The sequence below is a fragment of the Diadema setosum genome, chromosome 6 (genome assembly GCF_964275005.1).
Source record: "Diadema setosum chromosome 6, eeDiaSeto1, whole genome shotgun sequence".
Taxonomy (NCBI): domain Eukaryota; kingdom Metazoa; phylum Echinodermata; class Echinoidea; order Diadematoida; family Diadematidae; genus Diadema; species Diadema setosum.
Window position 1 is genome coordinate 16,324,145 of NC_092690.1, and position 14,449 is coordinate 16,338,593.

General features: G+C 38.0%; 1 protein-coding gene across 1 annotated transcript in view; it reads left to right on the forward strand.

The window, feature by feature from the left end:
- Nucleotides 1-14,449, forward strand: part of LOC140229570 (uncharacterized) — a 71,337-nt gene that overhangs the window by 50,107 nt on the left and 6,781 nt on the right. Inside the window, exons 3-7 of the mRNA XM_072309817.1 lie at nucleotides 2,794-2,846; nucleotides 9,821-9,931; nucleotides 10,968-11,043; nucleotides 14,003-14,064; nucleotides 14,233-14,344. Coding sequence (XP_072165918.1) covers nucleotides 2,794-2,846; nucleotides 9,821-9,931; nucleotides 10,968-11,043; nucleotides 14,003-14,064; nucleotides 14,233-14,344 — 414 coding nt within the window. The remainder of the gene's footprint in view (nucleotides 1-2,793; nucleotides 2,847-9,820; nucleotides 9,932-10,967; nucleotides 11,044-14,002; nucleotides 14,065-14,232; nucleotides 14,345-14,449) is intronic.

Sequence of the window (14,449 nt, forward strand, 5' to 3'; positions counted from 1 at the left end):
GTTCATTTACGAGAGATGGAAAAAGTGTTTTCTTTCATTCCTCAGCATGGAAAGATAAACAAACTTTTATAATTGAGAATCGGTAGTAATTATTTAGGACTTTGCAGAGGAGTTTGTTCTCGACATGAAATCGCTGTTTGTTGTGAGTAGAATGCTTTTCCAACTCAAAAGAACTGCATTGTTCAATATCTTGTTTGCTCCGAACGTCCGTGAGCTATATGCGAACCTCCGTGATGAAAACTATGTTATATTTGTTGGGTTATAGATACTGCCCAGATCAGATACATCTTTAAAAAGTATCTTATCATTTTTGAGTAAGGTTTAAAGTATGGGATAGTGAAATAAGAGGTCGAAATATTGAGTTTCTGTAAAATGCGCGTAAATTGGAGAAAGTATTTTGTGAATAGCGGAAGAGTAATATTTCAACAGAAATGACGTATTTGGTTAAATAATCAGTTGTCTACCATTACGTACAGGTTTAGAGTACAAGCTTAATATCCTGCCAACACATACACATGTCCCATAAGATATTTGGTTACGATTTTGAACTGAATCAGATTGTTGCAAGTATATGTTAAATGGTATTCAAAATGTATGTGCAGTGCTATTCCTCACGGACGTTCGCTGCTCTGGACATGGTAAACTTCCGCGGTGAATAAAAAACTTGTTCCTCTGGGAAATTCCTAGTATAATTGGGTTCATATTAATGTTTGAATTATACTCTATCAGATAAGATCAATTATTTTGAGGATTTCCTACTTTTTAAATTTTGCGTTATTTTGGCTCAATTGTACATCGTTCAAAATTCTGACCCATATATATTATGTATATATACATACATTTTGACCGGTTGTAGGATATTTAGTAGCATAGAGTGAAGCGTATCAATATGGGAATTATTCGCTTCTCAAAAACAAGCGATGATAATTTTGATAGCCAAAGAAGGTAAAGATGTGTTGCAGAAAAAAAAATGTTTATCGGCCCATTTCTTTGATGAAATTAATGTGGATTTTAAAATTCTTTCTGATACCCCGTCCAACCAGAGGCGGAATGAGCCGGAATGTCGTTGGAATGAAAATTCTTCCTGCATTCCTGCATATTCGAAGTGCATTCTAAAAATTTTGACGACATTCTGAGTGTGTTCGGGCCCATTCTTGAGGCCAGCTCGAATGTTTTACCCATGCCTAAAACATTCGAGGAGCATTCGAAATGGAAAGTATTGATCTGCATTCGACGAGTATTCTAATTGGACTCTTATTGCACTCTGATTGCAGCCGCTTAATAGGAAATGTCATTTCCTCTCCTCTCCTCTTTCTAGATGTTGTTTGTTTTATTGTATTTCCAGATGTTTGTACATGTGCGTTCACTTCATTTTTATATTTGACTGTATCACGTGTCCCGTTGCTGATCAGCCACAATTTGTAATATCTATTTTTAAACAAATTGTTTTCTTATTGTTGGTGTTGTTACCGTTGTTGATGTTGTTCATGTTTCATGGATTTTTACGAAAACAGAGCCCTGAGGAAGACCGGCAGTTAGTCTATTTTAAATCTGTGTGATTGTATGATATTATTTTATTTAAATACTTGATGTGTGTGATTACTTTATACTGTTTTGAAATGTAATATTTTATACTGTTTATATATTTCATGCTGATCAGGCTACTCTGGATAAAGAATTGCAATAAATAAATAAATAAATAAATAAATAAATAAAATTGCATCATAAATATTCCTATCATACGGCATTCTAAATATTCCCACGGCAGGCTAACAGCATTTGAAACAATCTTAACTTGAAACTGCAATTCAATCTGGTGTTAAATAGATTTGCGCTTCTGCAAGAGTGAAATTTGATACAGGACTCTGATAGAATACTGTGAGACCATTTTTTTTTTTTTTTTTTAATGTCGAGGTGTTATTTTCCGATATTTGTAATCCATTTAGGTAGTTTTCACGTCGGAAAACTCTTTGTTTTGGAGTTTGCATTTCTATAGTGTTTCGATGTGTCAATTTCCGATATTCGTAGTTCGTAGCTGTAATTTATCGAATTACACATACTGTCGTACATGTTTTGAATTGATTGTAAGCGCTTTAGGCCTTGTGGGAAAAGCGCACTATAAATAATAATAATAATAATAATAATAATAATAATAATAATAATAATAATATTAATAATATTAATAATAATAATCATGATCAATTTAAAGTACATTGTTTTCACATTGGAAAACGTTATAATGTGACTTGGAGTTTGCGCATTCGGGGTGTCATTTTCCGATATTTGTAATCGATATAGGTGGTTTTCACATAGGATAGCGTTGTGTTTTTGAGTTTGCGTTGAGTTTGCATTAATTAGTATTTCGGGGTGTCATTTCCCGATATTTGTAATCGATAATAGGTTGTTTTCGCATAGGATAGCGTTGCATCTTGGAGATTGCGTTGAGTTTGCATTAATTAGTATTTCGGGGTGTCATTTCCCGATATTTGTAATCGATATAGGTTGTTTTCGCATAGGATAGCGTTGTGTTTTGGAGTTTGCGTCGAGTTTGCATCAATTAGTATTTCGGCATTTATGATCGATCATTAATATCCGTATTTCTGGGCATCATTCTGCTTTACATTTTCTGAATTTTGAAAGCGAAATATATTCAAAACGATATCTATTTGGTCAAGAAATATGAATTTAATGATATTTTCATAAAATGTGTGTTTTTTTTTCAAGTTAGTGTTGACTGTTGAGCAGTTGCGCTAGTCATTCTTCGATAGAATGGATTTACTTGATCGATACTAGTTTTTGTTTCGAGAGGACTAACGTGAGAGTGGCCTCGGAAGAGCCAGGTCCAGGTACTGTAATTCACCCTAATTTTCACCGCTAATGGTTTGTATTAGTTTGCATTAATTAGTATTTTGCATTAGTTTGCATTGATTAGTAGTTTGCATTGAGTTTGCATTGAGTTTGCATTGAGTTTGTATTAGTTTGCGTTAGTTTGCATTAGTTTGTATTAGTTTGCATTAGTTTGCATTAGTTTGCGTCAATTAGTAGGACCCGTTAGAACAAAGGCCTAACGTTAGGGCTAACGTTAACTGTTAACTGTGTTAGACCTCTTTCTTCGGGCAGGTAGGATTTAATTCAGGTAGAAACTCGGGTCTATGGAACATCTACTACACTAGAACTGTAACGTTAACGTTAGTTATATTCCAAGTCAACGTTAGATTTTAGAATAGAAGTAGCTGTTGCTAGGATGCCTCACAAAACAGTTAGGGTCTAACGGTTATCGTTAGATAGCGTTGATTTTAAAGTTTGTTAGTTAGGCACCTGCCTCTAAATCTAACGTTAACTAGACATCTAACGTTACACCCCAAGTGGACTCACTTTTTCCGTTATTGGATTGACAAAATGTGCTTTAAATGTTTCGATAAATCAATGTTTTAATTTCCTTTCATTTTCGGACTAACGAAACGTCGTATTTTTATAGGCCCTAACGTTAGGCCTACCAAGATCCATATTTGATTCTTTGTCGGATTAACAAACTATAAAAGACCCTAGCAACGAACCTCTAGAATAATGACAAAAAGTTCGTAAAACAAACCCTAAAACTAAAGAACTAGTTTGCTAGTGCTAGACTTGATTAGAGTTTGTCTTTTCCGAACTAAAAAGTATTACTAATTAGGCCTAGAATATCTATTTAGACCCCAATGTGCATCTCACACGTATTGTTAGCGCTAGTAGTAGTAGACCCTATAGTATTGTCAATAATAGAATGTAACAAGTTAGTCGTACTCGTAGTCGTAGAACTAGCGATAGGTTCTATAACTTAGACTGAGTACTAGTACCGGTAGTCTAAGTAGATGCCTTGTAGATCTAGCTCGAATCTAACGTTAACTGTTCCTAGTGTTAGTTGCCTTGGTTTTAAAATCACAGCGCAACGGTGTTGAAATAACACCCCTGCCCCTGTTCGTGTGTCTTTTCTTTATGCTAAAATTCAGAGTATTTTCTTTAAAAGTTTGTCAAATCTGAGGCAAATTGTGACTAGTAACGTTAGAACCTGATACTCGGCCGTGTTGGAGACACCCAACTAACGCTAGATAAATAGCTGCAGCCTGCATGCAAAACATAAAAGTCATGGCCACATTACCGTACACGTGTGTGTCAAACTGGTGATTGTCTTCCGGGTCAGTATCGGATTATTGAACCTGGCGTGTTTCTACAGCGCTGACACTGGAAACTGCCCCGGAAAGAACTACCTCATTAGACGGTTAAGTTAAGCGGAATCGGTATCGGAATATATGAATCTGCATCGGAAAGAAACCGTTACTGGTGTGTTTCTACAGCCCCCTCTATCGGATACAATCCGATAGACCCGGAATTTGGGGTTCTGTAGAAACACGCTGTTTGCTAAAGCTGTCTTCCCCCTCACCCGAATCATGAGCCGAACTGTGATCCGACCACTGACTACAGTGAATCGGACTTTTTCGGACTCGGGAAACTGGGCCAAAGCGTAAGCGCTAGAGAGGAGCCGATAGCGTAGGTCTCTATAAGAAACTTGCGCCGTGCGCTCGCGTACGCATTTGACTAAAACAGCGGGACCATGCACCTTTAATTACACCTTCAGAATACCGATTCGTAATCAACTCTGTGATTAAGTCCTCTCAGAGGTGCACGCGCATTGATACGCGCAAACGTGTAGGTCCTTCCCGCCAAAACGCTTGTTGCTAGGGTAGTTAATATACCTCCTACTTAATCATGCTCTCAGAATACCAATTGGTAATTAAGTGCTAATCAGACACTTAAAGCCCAAACAAAGTTCTGGTATGCCTGCAAAAGTTGTCAAATTTTGCTCCAAAATGTGAACGTATGCCTAGGAAATGTGCGGAATAACGCTGTAATAACAAGATATTCGATGGGTAAGGACGAAAATGGGAAATATTAACCAAAAACATTCAGTCTCGGAACTTACCCGAACGGGGTCAGGCTAGACTCGGACTCGGGGATAACTCGGCCTCGCTTTGCTTGACGGCGGGATGAGTTGTACTGGTTTTCCCTCTGGATTGTACAGTACTATGCATATGGGAGCGGCCTGTATAAACTACATTGTAGCGTTCTGGCTACTCTTACTCGCAGTAATGGTCCGAGTTGTTACAACACGCGCATCAAAAACCTCTTTGGCGCGCATGCAAAATTAGTGTGCGCCTCTCAAGCACCTCTAAAAACAATCAAAGACAATTGATAAACAACAACAAAAACTTCAAAGACCGCGCGTCTCAGCAACTGAGGTGATGTGCGTAACTAGTCAGGCGCGGTGGAGCACCCCAATTTGCATCTCATTATCGCCCCGTTCTATTTGAATTCCAACGGGCATCCACGGCTGCCCGAAACTGTGTGCATGAAAAAGTCAAATCTTTACCTTCTCCTTGTGCCGCTATGCGTGCCGCTAGTAAACTCAAACTTCCCACACTATCTAAGTTTTTAAAAACCTTCCTTTTGATGAAAAAATTATAAAATTTGCTGCACTAGAACTTGAGATATTGAAGCGTTTTGAAAATCACCTCTCGCAAAACATGCTCTCTGTTTTTTTCCGACTGGACTATGGCCGGGCTCCAATGTGTCCGAAACTGGCAACATAATTTCATCAGGCGTCAATCCATATATGGTGAAAGTTTTCGCTTTGTTCCACCTGTACTTTTTGAGAAATCAACTTGTTTCTACAGGGTTTGGAATAGAAAATTGTAGTCGGCGAAACAATTGAAAATGACGTCATTTCTTTTCCCGTAATATTGGGCATGCGTGGTACGTGAGATTCAGGATTTCGTGCTCATTGTTGGTTTGCATGTGACGCGGTCAATTTTGCTGAGTGTCGCACGGCGGCAGTGATTGCTGAGCTGCTGCCGCGCACGCTGCATGCAGCAATGCGTCACGTGTGCTGTGACATGCAACGCTACAGTGACGCGATTATATATACATGGGACCGACCTGTACGCTTTGCGTTCGTGTCATTTTTGACATCACCTTCTGTTTTTTTTCCGACACAACCATGGCCGGGAATATTACGGTGTGAAATTTAAAATGCAAGCAGATAAATAAATTTCGGTGTACTTTGTTTGAATGGCGCTTTGATTCCGCAATCACACTTCGTGAATTTTAGGATGATTTTCGAGGCATATTTTTGGTAATTTTGCTCGCCAGGTTTTCGCTAAAATTTCACATTTTATCATTGTCAAATCCTTTAATATGTTATATGTGCATATTTGGACATGTTTTCAAATTCAAACTAACTCGGTTTTAATCCGAAAATAGGTTTCCGTAAATTGTTATTAGCTTGAGAAGTTGTTTACTTTTTCTCAACTACGCGAGTACATGTTGTTTACTTTATGCAAATGAGGCTCGGCTGCCGATGGATTTCTGCGAGATAATTGGGGTGCTCCACCGCGCCCGTAGTAGGCTTGAGGACCGCGCGCTGTCCATTTGTCAAGTTTGTTTTGTACAGGATTAGCACGCACTTTCCTGTCTGCTCACTAAGGCCTCGTTTGGTACCCGTAGTATTATAGAGTACTGATGAACATGGCGATTACGAACTGTGTGTAAATTGTCTGAAATAGGGTCGAGTTTTCCCTGAGACCGAGTTAGTCTGGAGCCTTCTGGAATAAAAGTCGGTCTACCGACTTTTATTATTTTTCTCAAAATACTCCAAAACGACTCATCATTCCGGCAAACCGCGTCAGCCAGGTAAGTTTATTTGTAGACTCTTTCGATATATTGCAAGCAAATATGAAATGGTGCCAGACGGGTTCTCAAGCCCTTACCAGAACTTAGTTTTCACTTTAATTAGCTCTCAGAATACGGCCCCAGATATATATTCCGGAAAGACGTAGTTGACAATTTCAAAAACACAAATTCAAGAAGGATGATGCTAGGCTAGTTATATGATATAAGTTTCAACAATTAAGAAGGAGGAAAATGAGTCAAACTAAAGTACGGAAGGTACAAATTTAACTGATTTTTACGCTTGGAGATGCATTCCTTCAGTATCGAACTCGGGAGGAATATTATGTTCATAGAAAATTCCACTTTTTCCAATTTTGAATCCCCATAAAAGATCCTGGTTAGTGGGTGGATAGTATATCCCCTTCAAACTTCTCGGAAGATATGGGATGGGGTGTCCTGTGATAAAAAAAAGAAAGAAAAAGACTATCAAAATAAAATTTGGGAGAATACATTATCTATATGTCACAATACGATGTATTTAATCTCTGGAGTTCTAGAGTTTTAGGGTTTTGCTTCTTAAATCATCAGTCGGACATTCAATGAGTAGCGGACAGTGAATTAAATTTGTCACCAGGACATCATCATTTTGTATCTGGAAGGTGATTGGGTAAATTAAGGTTCTATACACCTTTGGTTCCAGGTAAAAAAAAAAAAATCCATTAAAATGCTGATAAATAGCAAACTGAAAAAGAAAGGGGAAAATGTAACCTTAAAATAGTGAAGGGTCGGTGAACAAGTGTCCCGTCCCCTTCCCCGTCGAGATCATAGCCTGTGGTCTTGGAGTATCGGAGGAAGATATCATAAATACAATAACTAACATAAGAATGTGTTATGTATCATCTTTCCTGAATATGTGTTAGATTATTGTCAAGTTAATCGACTTTTCTGAGGTTCTCGCATGACGTTAACTGTAACATAAATCATGGCCTCCATCTGGTGGAATATTATATCGTTGGGAAGAACTACTTGTCGGAGAGAAAATTACATGACACACCATGGTTGAGACAGTGGCGTAGCCAAGGGGGGGGGGGGGGGCGATGGGGCGGTTCCCCCCCCCCTCCCCTAAGATTTGGACCGTGGATTTGGGAGGCGGGAAAAAAAATGCGTGTATACTTTATGCATGCACATGAAGCGGGTCTCCTTTTTCGAACTTCATCAAATAAGATCATAACTTTTTTTTTTTTAATATTTCCCTCAAAGTGTGCACCAAATCGTTGAATTTCAATTCAAAATATGCAAAATCTCTGTGCCTCTTTCCCTAGCCTTAGTACACTTTTTAGATTTACAAAAAATTATGAATAATTTTGAGTGCACAAGACTTATCACTTACAATGTATATTCCGAAAACTCAAAGTTCCCTCATGTATACAAAGGGAATTTCCCCTTTCAATCGACACTTTCCTCCTTCAGTCCCCCCCCCCATCAGTTTTTTTTTTAATGATTTCCCAAATATTCCATCAAATATGCGTATATGAGATATCTCAATTTCAACCTTAACAAGGCAAAAGCTCCATCGTACGGGAAGGGTGGAGATAACACTCGCCCACGCCTTTTCCCTGCTCGCCCCCCCCCCCCCCCCTCCACACCCCCCTCCCACACTCTCCCCCCTCCCCACTCGCTCCGCTCGCTTGAGTTCAGTCGCGTTCATGATATTCAGTGCAAGAATTAATACAAGACATTTATTGAAATGATACCATATTTTATAGCAAAATTGTTGAATGATAATCGACATGAAAATATATTGCTACCTTAAACAAGTGGGACTGTTTCAATTCGAGAAAACGCGCAAAAACATGCATCACATTGCACTATGTACAACATCAAAATGCAAAAAGTTCTTACCGTGGGAGGGGGACCCCCCCCCCCCTCGCTCGCTCAGCTCGCTCGGGCTCGATCGCTTCGCTCCCTTGCAGACTAACCGCCCCCCCCCCCCCCCCAGATCAAATCCTGGCTACGTGAGATGTGACAAAACGTTCATTGGCAGTATGGTTATCAGCGTGGAAACGTAACGGGGGTATGCGGGATACCACTGGCAACATGCTCGTATTGTGTATGCTTGCTTGCTTGAGGGGTGTGTATGACATGTATAATCGCAAATTCACTACTCCTGAAATGAGGCCAGCAACCGCCTGATTTGAACGATGCTTGTGTTTACATATTCAACTCCAAAATTGCGCAAGGTCAATAATAATACAAAAAAAAAAAAAACTCGTCAGTGAGAGCTTGTACTCACTTATGATTGTATGTTAAAATTAGAATTGTCAACCTTGCGAATTTCAGTTTTGATTATTTCAAAGAAATACGCCTCGAAGAGGAGAAGCAAGCCCTTTCATTTTGTACTGGAGAGAGGGAGAGAGAGAAGGGGGGGGGGGGAGGGAGAGAGAAAGAAAGCGAGAAAGAGGGGGATGAGACGCACCGATCCGTGAGGTAACTCATGAAAAATAATATTCATGACAGTGCACAATCGCGCTATTTCGGGATGATTCGCGATCTTAGAAAAGCGGGAGTGTGCCTCAACGGTTAATGGTTTTAATTATATTATCAGTAAAAACACGACTAAAATATTGGCTTGTAGTAGAATCTTTCCCTGTTAAAAGACTCCAGATGATTATGACACGTGTAAAGAGTAACTATTAAAGAGAGATCTGTCCAAATTTCATCTTAAAAGGGCCTCAGCGCTTTTTTAAAGACTTTTTTTTTTTTGTTCTCAAAGTTAGTGTCCCCATTACTAGTGTGCGATGGGAGGAATCTTTGGTTACAATACTGGAAGAGTCTTTGATGTTCTTGAGCATTTCATTTCTTCAATTTTTTAGAAATCAAAACTTTTTGCGTGTGATTATATATATATACCCTCGCTCTCCCAATAAAGAACGTGATGAAGAAAGGAAAAGGAAGAAACGCAGCATGTCCACGGGTAACAAGTGATTTAACACGCAATGATTTATTTGCATCGATTTGTTTTTTTCTATTAGGACAAAACTAATTTTACACGCAAGGATATCGTACATAACGCATTGGAAACTTTCTTTTCTGTCTTGGGCGTTTTGCTTTTCAGTCAAGAACGCCTGGATCATAATTGGACCAATCGCTGCAGTGATCGTCGCTATTTTGACAGTCATTATCATCATCACCATATTGATACACTGGAGAAAAAGAAGAAGAAAAGGTGTGTACCCAGAAGGTTTTTTGGTTAAAAAATGATAGATACCGATGAATGGCTGCTCTGTAACAGAATTTCTCGGCAGTTGCATTGTTTTAATCATTCTATTTGACATAATATTGTGCACATAAATCAGTGAAGGGCCTATGCAATTGTAAGAATGATTCCTTGATATTCAATTCACTACGCAGGATAGAATCGAGTAACCAAGTAGTTGTACATGACAGTGGTTAAACGGTATAGACGTTTGCCCATGAACATTTTCTTTTTGAATTTATCACTTTGCTCCCCCCATGAGTTTCTTATGATCATGTTGGCGTGTTTTTAGGCTCCATCTTATTATTCCTACTATACTGGATTATGAGTCAGAGATACCTATGTAATTTGACCACCACGTTTATTAATAGTATCGAGATAGTTGTAGGTTCAGATGAATATCAGGGCATTCAGACGCAAAAAAAAAATTTATACTGGAACGATATAGCTATACCAAAACGGTATAGCTATACAATGAATTTATACGTCTGAGCGCTGACTAGCGAAAAGACGTATAACGAAACGACGTATAGCGAAACGACGGTCAGAGCATCGTTTCGAACTAGAACTCGATAACGAATCAGCATTCCATTGTGTCCATTGTGTCAAATAATTTGTATTGTATTATCTTCCTTTCGGATGATAGTATTTCTATGTCATTTTCTTGAGAAGTGTGAAGTGAATCAAAATCTAATGAAATGAAAGACCTGGGAGGGTAAACCTCTCTGAGTTAAAAAAAATGTTGAATAGTTTCTGTGTAATGGATGTACTGGAAGGGGAAGACTTTAATAGCAAGGTATTCCTTTGGACTCAATAAAGTTAGGTAAATAGAAAAATTAACATCAAGTTTGGGGTCTGCACATTGTAATATTTTTTTAGGGTAAAAGCGATAATACTATGGACGAAGTGAAGCTGTCGCAGAGGAATCACTTATATAATAAATTAGTTAGACTAAAACAATAAGAGTGATCCGATGATTGCACACAAATTTTCATCGTCGACTCAGAGCTGCCATTAGGACAACCAGGCGAGGGAACGTCAAGTCCAGAAGAAAGGACAACAGACTCAAATGTTTCACGGGGGTATGTATTACTTGGCCTTACATCGAATGGATGGTCTTTCTTATTTCTGCTGACATTATGTTTCTCCTGAGGAAAAAAAACCTAGAAAACTTTCAGATAAGAAATACGAGCATATGTTCTTAGGGTTGATGGTGTAAATATCACATATATTTGTGGGGTTTTTTTTCCGAAAGGAGAGAGTGACATCTAATTTCTCTAACTTCTCTAAAAATCGAACATGGATATTCTTATGAAAATAACGATGACACACAAGGGAAGTTTGTAACAAAAAGTTAACCGGTATATGAGTGAGATTTCATAGAACACAATGAAATATCAATAAGAAATGAGAGTGATTCAATAATGAAAAATTTTGATCAATCATGGTTTGCGTTGACCTTGGCATAATGTTTTATCAAAAAGCGAAATGAAGCAAACATAATGGAGTTAGGAAGTTCTAAGTTTGTACACGATTCAGCAGGCCACTATCCGTCACAACCAGATTTGCAATTTTTATGAGATGGTGTTGGCAGTAGGTGTCCCGCCACTGTAAAATTGCTTAAGACATCAAAATATTGAATGAATTGTTTCATTTTTTTTATATTCCTGCAATTAGAACCTTTCCCTTTTTAGAGTAATAATTGTCAGGTTTTTACGATACTAGAACAGTATGAGGAAGATTATCACGGTCATTCAACGGTGTTCAAAGACGTGAATGGACGGGTGTACTGCACGAGTCATACAGCCCTCGAGTTATACAACCCACGAGTCATACAGTATGTCCCAAAAAAAAATTACAACGGGGCCCTCCGCAATGATATCTTTAAAAATAGTGAATCAATCTAAATACAATGAAACTATAACTCATTGCCCACATCTTACAGAAAACCTCATTCGATTTGTTTTAGTGGTCAAAGAGAAATGAGGAATTTTGTAGAGGATGTCAGGAATCTCTTCCCTCCAAGTTCTGTCTATTATTCATACACATGAGCATTGAATTGCTTAAATTGGAAGAATGAGACTCATGACATACTTTAGAACAATCCACATTTCTCTGTGACCGCTTAAGCAAATTGAATGGAGTTTTCTGCAAAATAGAGCTAAGATGTCATATTTTAAGACCCTGAAGGTAGCACTTAGATAGGTTGATCATATTTGGTGATCAATTCGAAAATCTGGTTGTAATTTTTGGGGCGACTTACTGCAGTATGTCCCCCAAAAAAATTACAATCAGATTTTCGCATTGATAACGTCCAATATGATTAAATTTCTTATATGCTACTGCATGGTCTTAAAATATAACATTTTAGCTCTGTTTTGCAGAAATCCCCATTCGATTTGGTTAAGCGGTCACAGAGAAATGTGGATTGTTGTAAAGCATGTCATGAATCGGATTCTTCCGAGTTTAGCATTTCGATGATCTTGTGTGTGAATAATAGACAGAACTTGGACAGAAGAGATTCCCGACATCCTCTACAAAATTCCGTATTTTTATTTGACCACTGAAGCAAATCGAGTGGGGTTTTCTGTAAGATGTGGGCAATGATTTATAGTTTCATACCCTGAATTTGTATTTAGATTGATTCACTATTTTTAAAGATGTCATTGCGGAGGCCACCGTTGTAATTATTTTTGGGACATACTGTACAGCCCATGAGTTCGACACTAAAGCTGACAAGGCCCTCAAAGTGTGTACAGTTCTGGTTGCGGCGAGGATTTAGCTTTTAATGTTTTGCGAGATATTCAGAAACCACTCTATAAGATATCAAAGAGCATGCAATTCTAAGGGGTATCAAAAGTTTATTTGATGAAAATCTATTTTGAAATGGCTGAGATATCCAAAAACAAGGTTAAACAAAGAGATCCTAATAAAAGGCGTGGCCTGTCGCCTTTTATTATCACTTTTTGGATATCTCAGCCGTTTGACAAGCAATTTTCATCAAACAAACGTTGAATCCTTCTTAAAAATACATGCTCTTTCATATTTCATAACAGGTTTTTCATTATCTCACTTAGGAATGTTCAAAACATGAATCCCCACCTCAACCAGTACTGTACATTCTCTTTATTAAGCCTCGTATCGTAGCGTCGAACTCGTGTATGGGCTGTATGACTCATGGACCCTTTTCAATGTCGAACTCGTGGGCTGTATGACTCGTGGGTGTCGGTCTTGTTGGATGACCCCGAACTGATTTATTCCTCGAGAAACTTTAGTTGAGATTTCTGTTGACATTATAGCATTCCTTTAGGAACAAAAAAGAAATCTAAACAAAACAATAACAAATTGGTTTTAGAGTTCATTCATTCTTTCAGGCTTTATTCTTCAACATTATAGTAAATATGGAGTCGGCTTCACATGTGCGATCGTCCTATATTTTGATATATCAAAAATATGTAAATGGTCTTTTATCAATATTATATGTCTCGGGCATGTTATTGAAATATAAAAATGAATAAATGAGATGAAATGTTCAATGCGGGTGAGGGATATTTGCAATTTCCTCTAACATTCCTTCGGGATGGTATTTAAGTTTTCATTTTTGTAGACATCTTTTTGGTACACCTTCGGAAGACAAAACAAAAACTTTCAACTGTGTAATGTTGATACTCAGCTTTAATTGAATGAATGTCACATATTTTTCCCCAAGAAAGACTGGAGTGAGATTTAATCCATGATGGGGTAGGCATTCGCACAATATTTTTTATTTGATGTCTATAACCTCTCAAATGCAATTACGATTTAAGAAACTCTCTTGATAGAATGCATGTTTCAAATTGCATAACTAAATGACTGCATTGTTCACGGTACATTCATTATTACCCAGAATGCCTTCCTCTAGTTTGCATAATACATAGTACAAATTACCTTTGAGGATGTTCTTGTTTTCCGTTTGATTGTAATGCGATGTAATTACGAAAATTGGACATGTTCTGAACTTTGTTGACTTCAGTTTCTTTGTTTTTCATCTGCGGTCGTCAGAAAAAATGTGGAGAAACATGAATCAGGAGATGCACCCGGAAGTGATAGCAACAAGCCTTCAGGTGAGTATAAGCTTCAACTATATGATTTATTTCTTCCTCAATCCCTTTGTCTTTGCTTTGAATGTCGGTCTAAGCACTGAAGTCATTGGTGGTAAGAAATAACAAGAGGGCGTTAATTGATTTTAAACTATCATTTCTGTATTCCTTCTACATGAATTCATAACATAGATACCGAGAAAGAGAACCTGTCCGAGAATTATCCTCTCCTGCCACTAGGACAACCAGGCGACGGAACGTCAACTCCAGAAGAAAGGACAACAGACACAGATGTTTCACGGAGGTATTTATGACTTCGCCTTACATCGAGTTGATGGTCTTTTATTTCTTATTTTTTTGAAACCATGCTTCTCCTAAAATAAAAACCAAACGAGAACACTTTCAGATA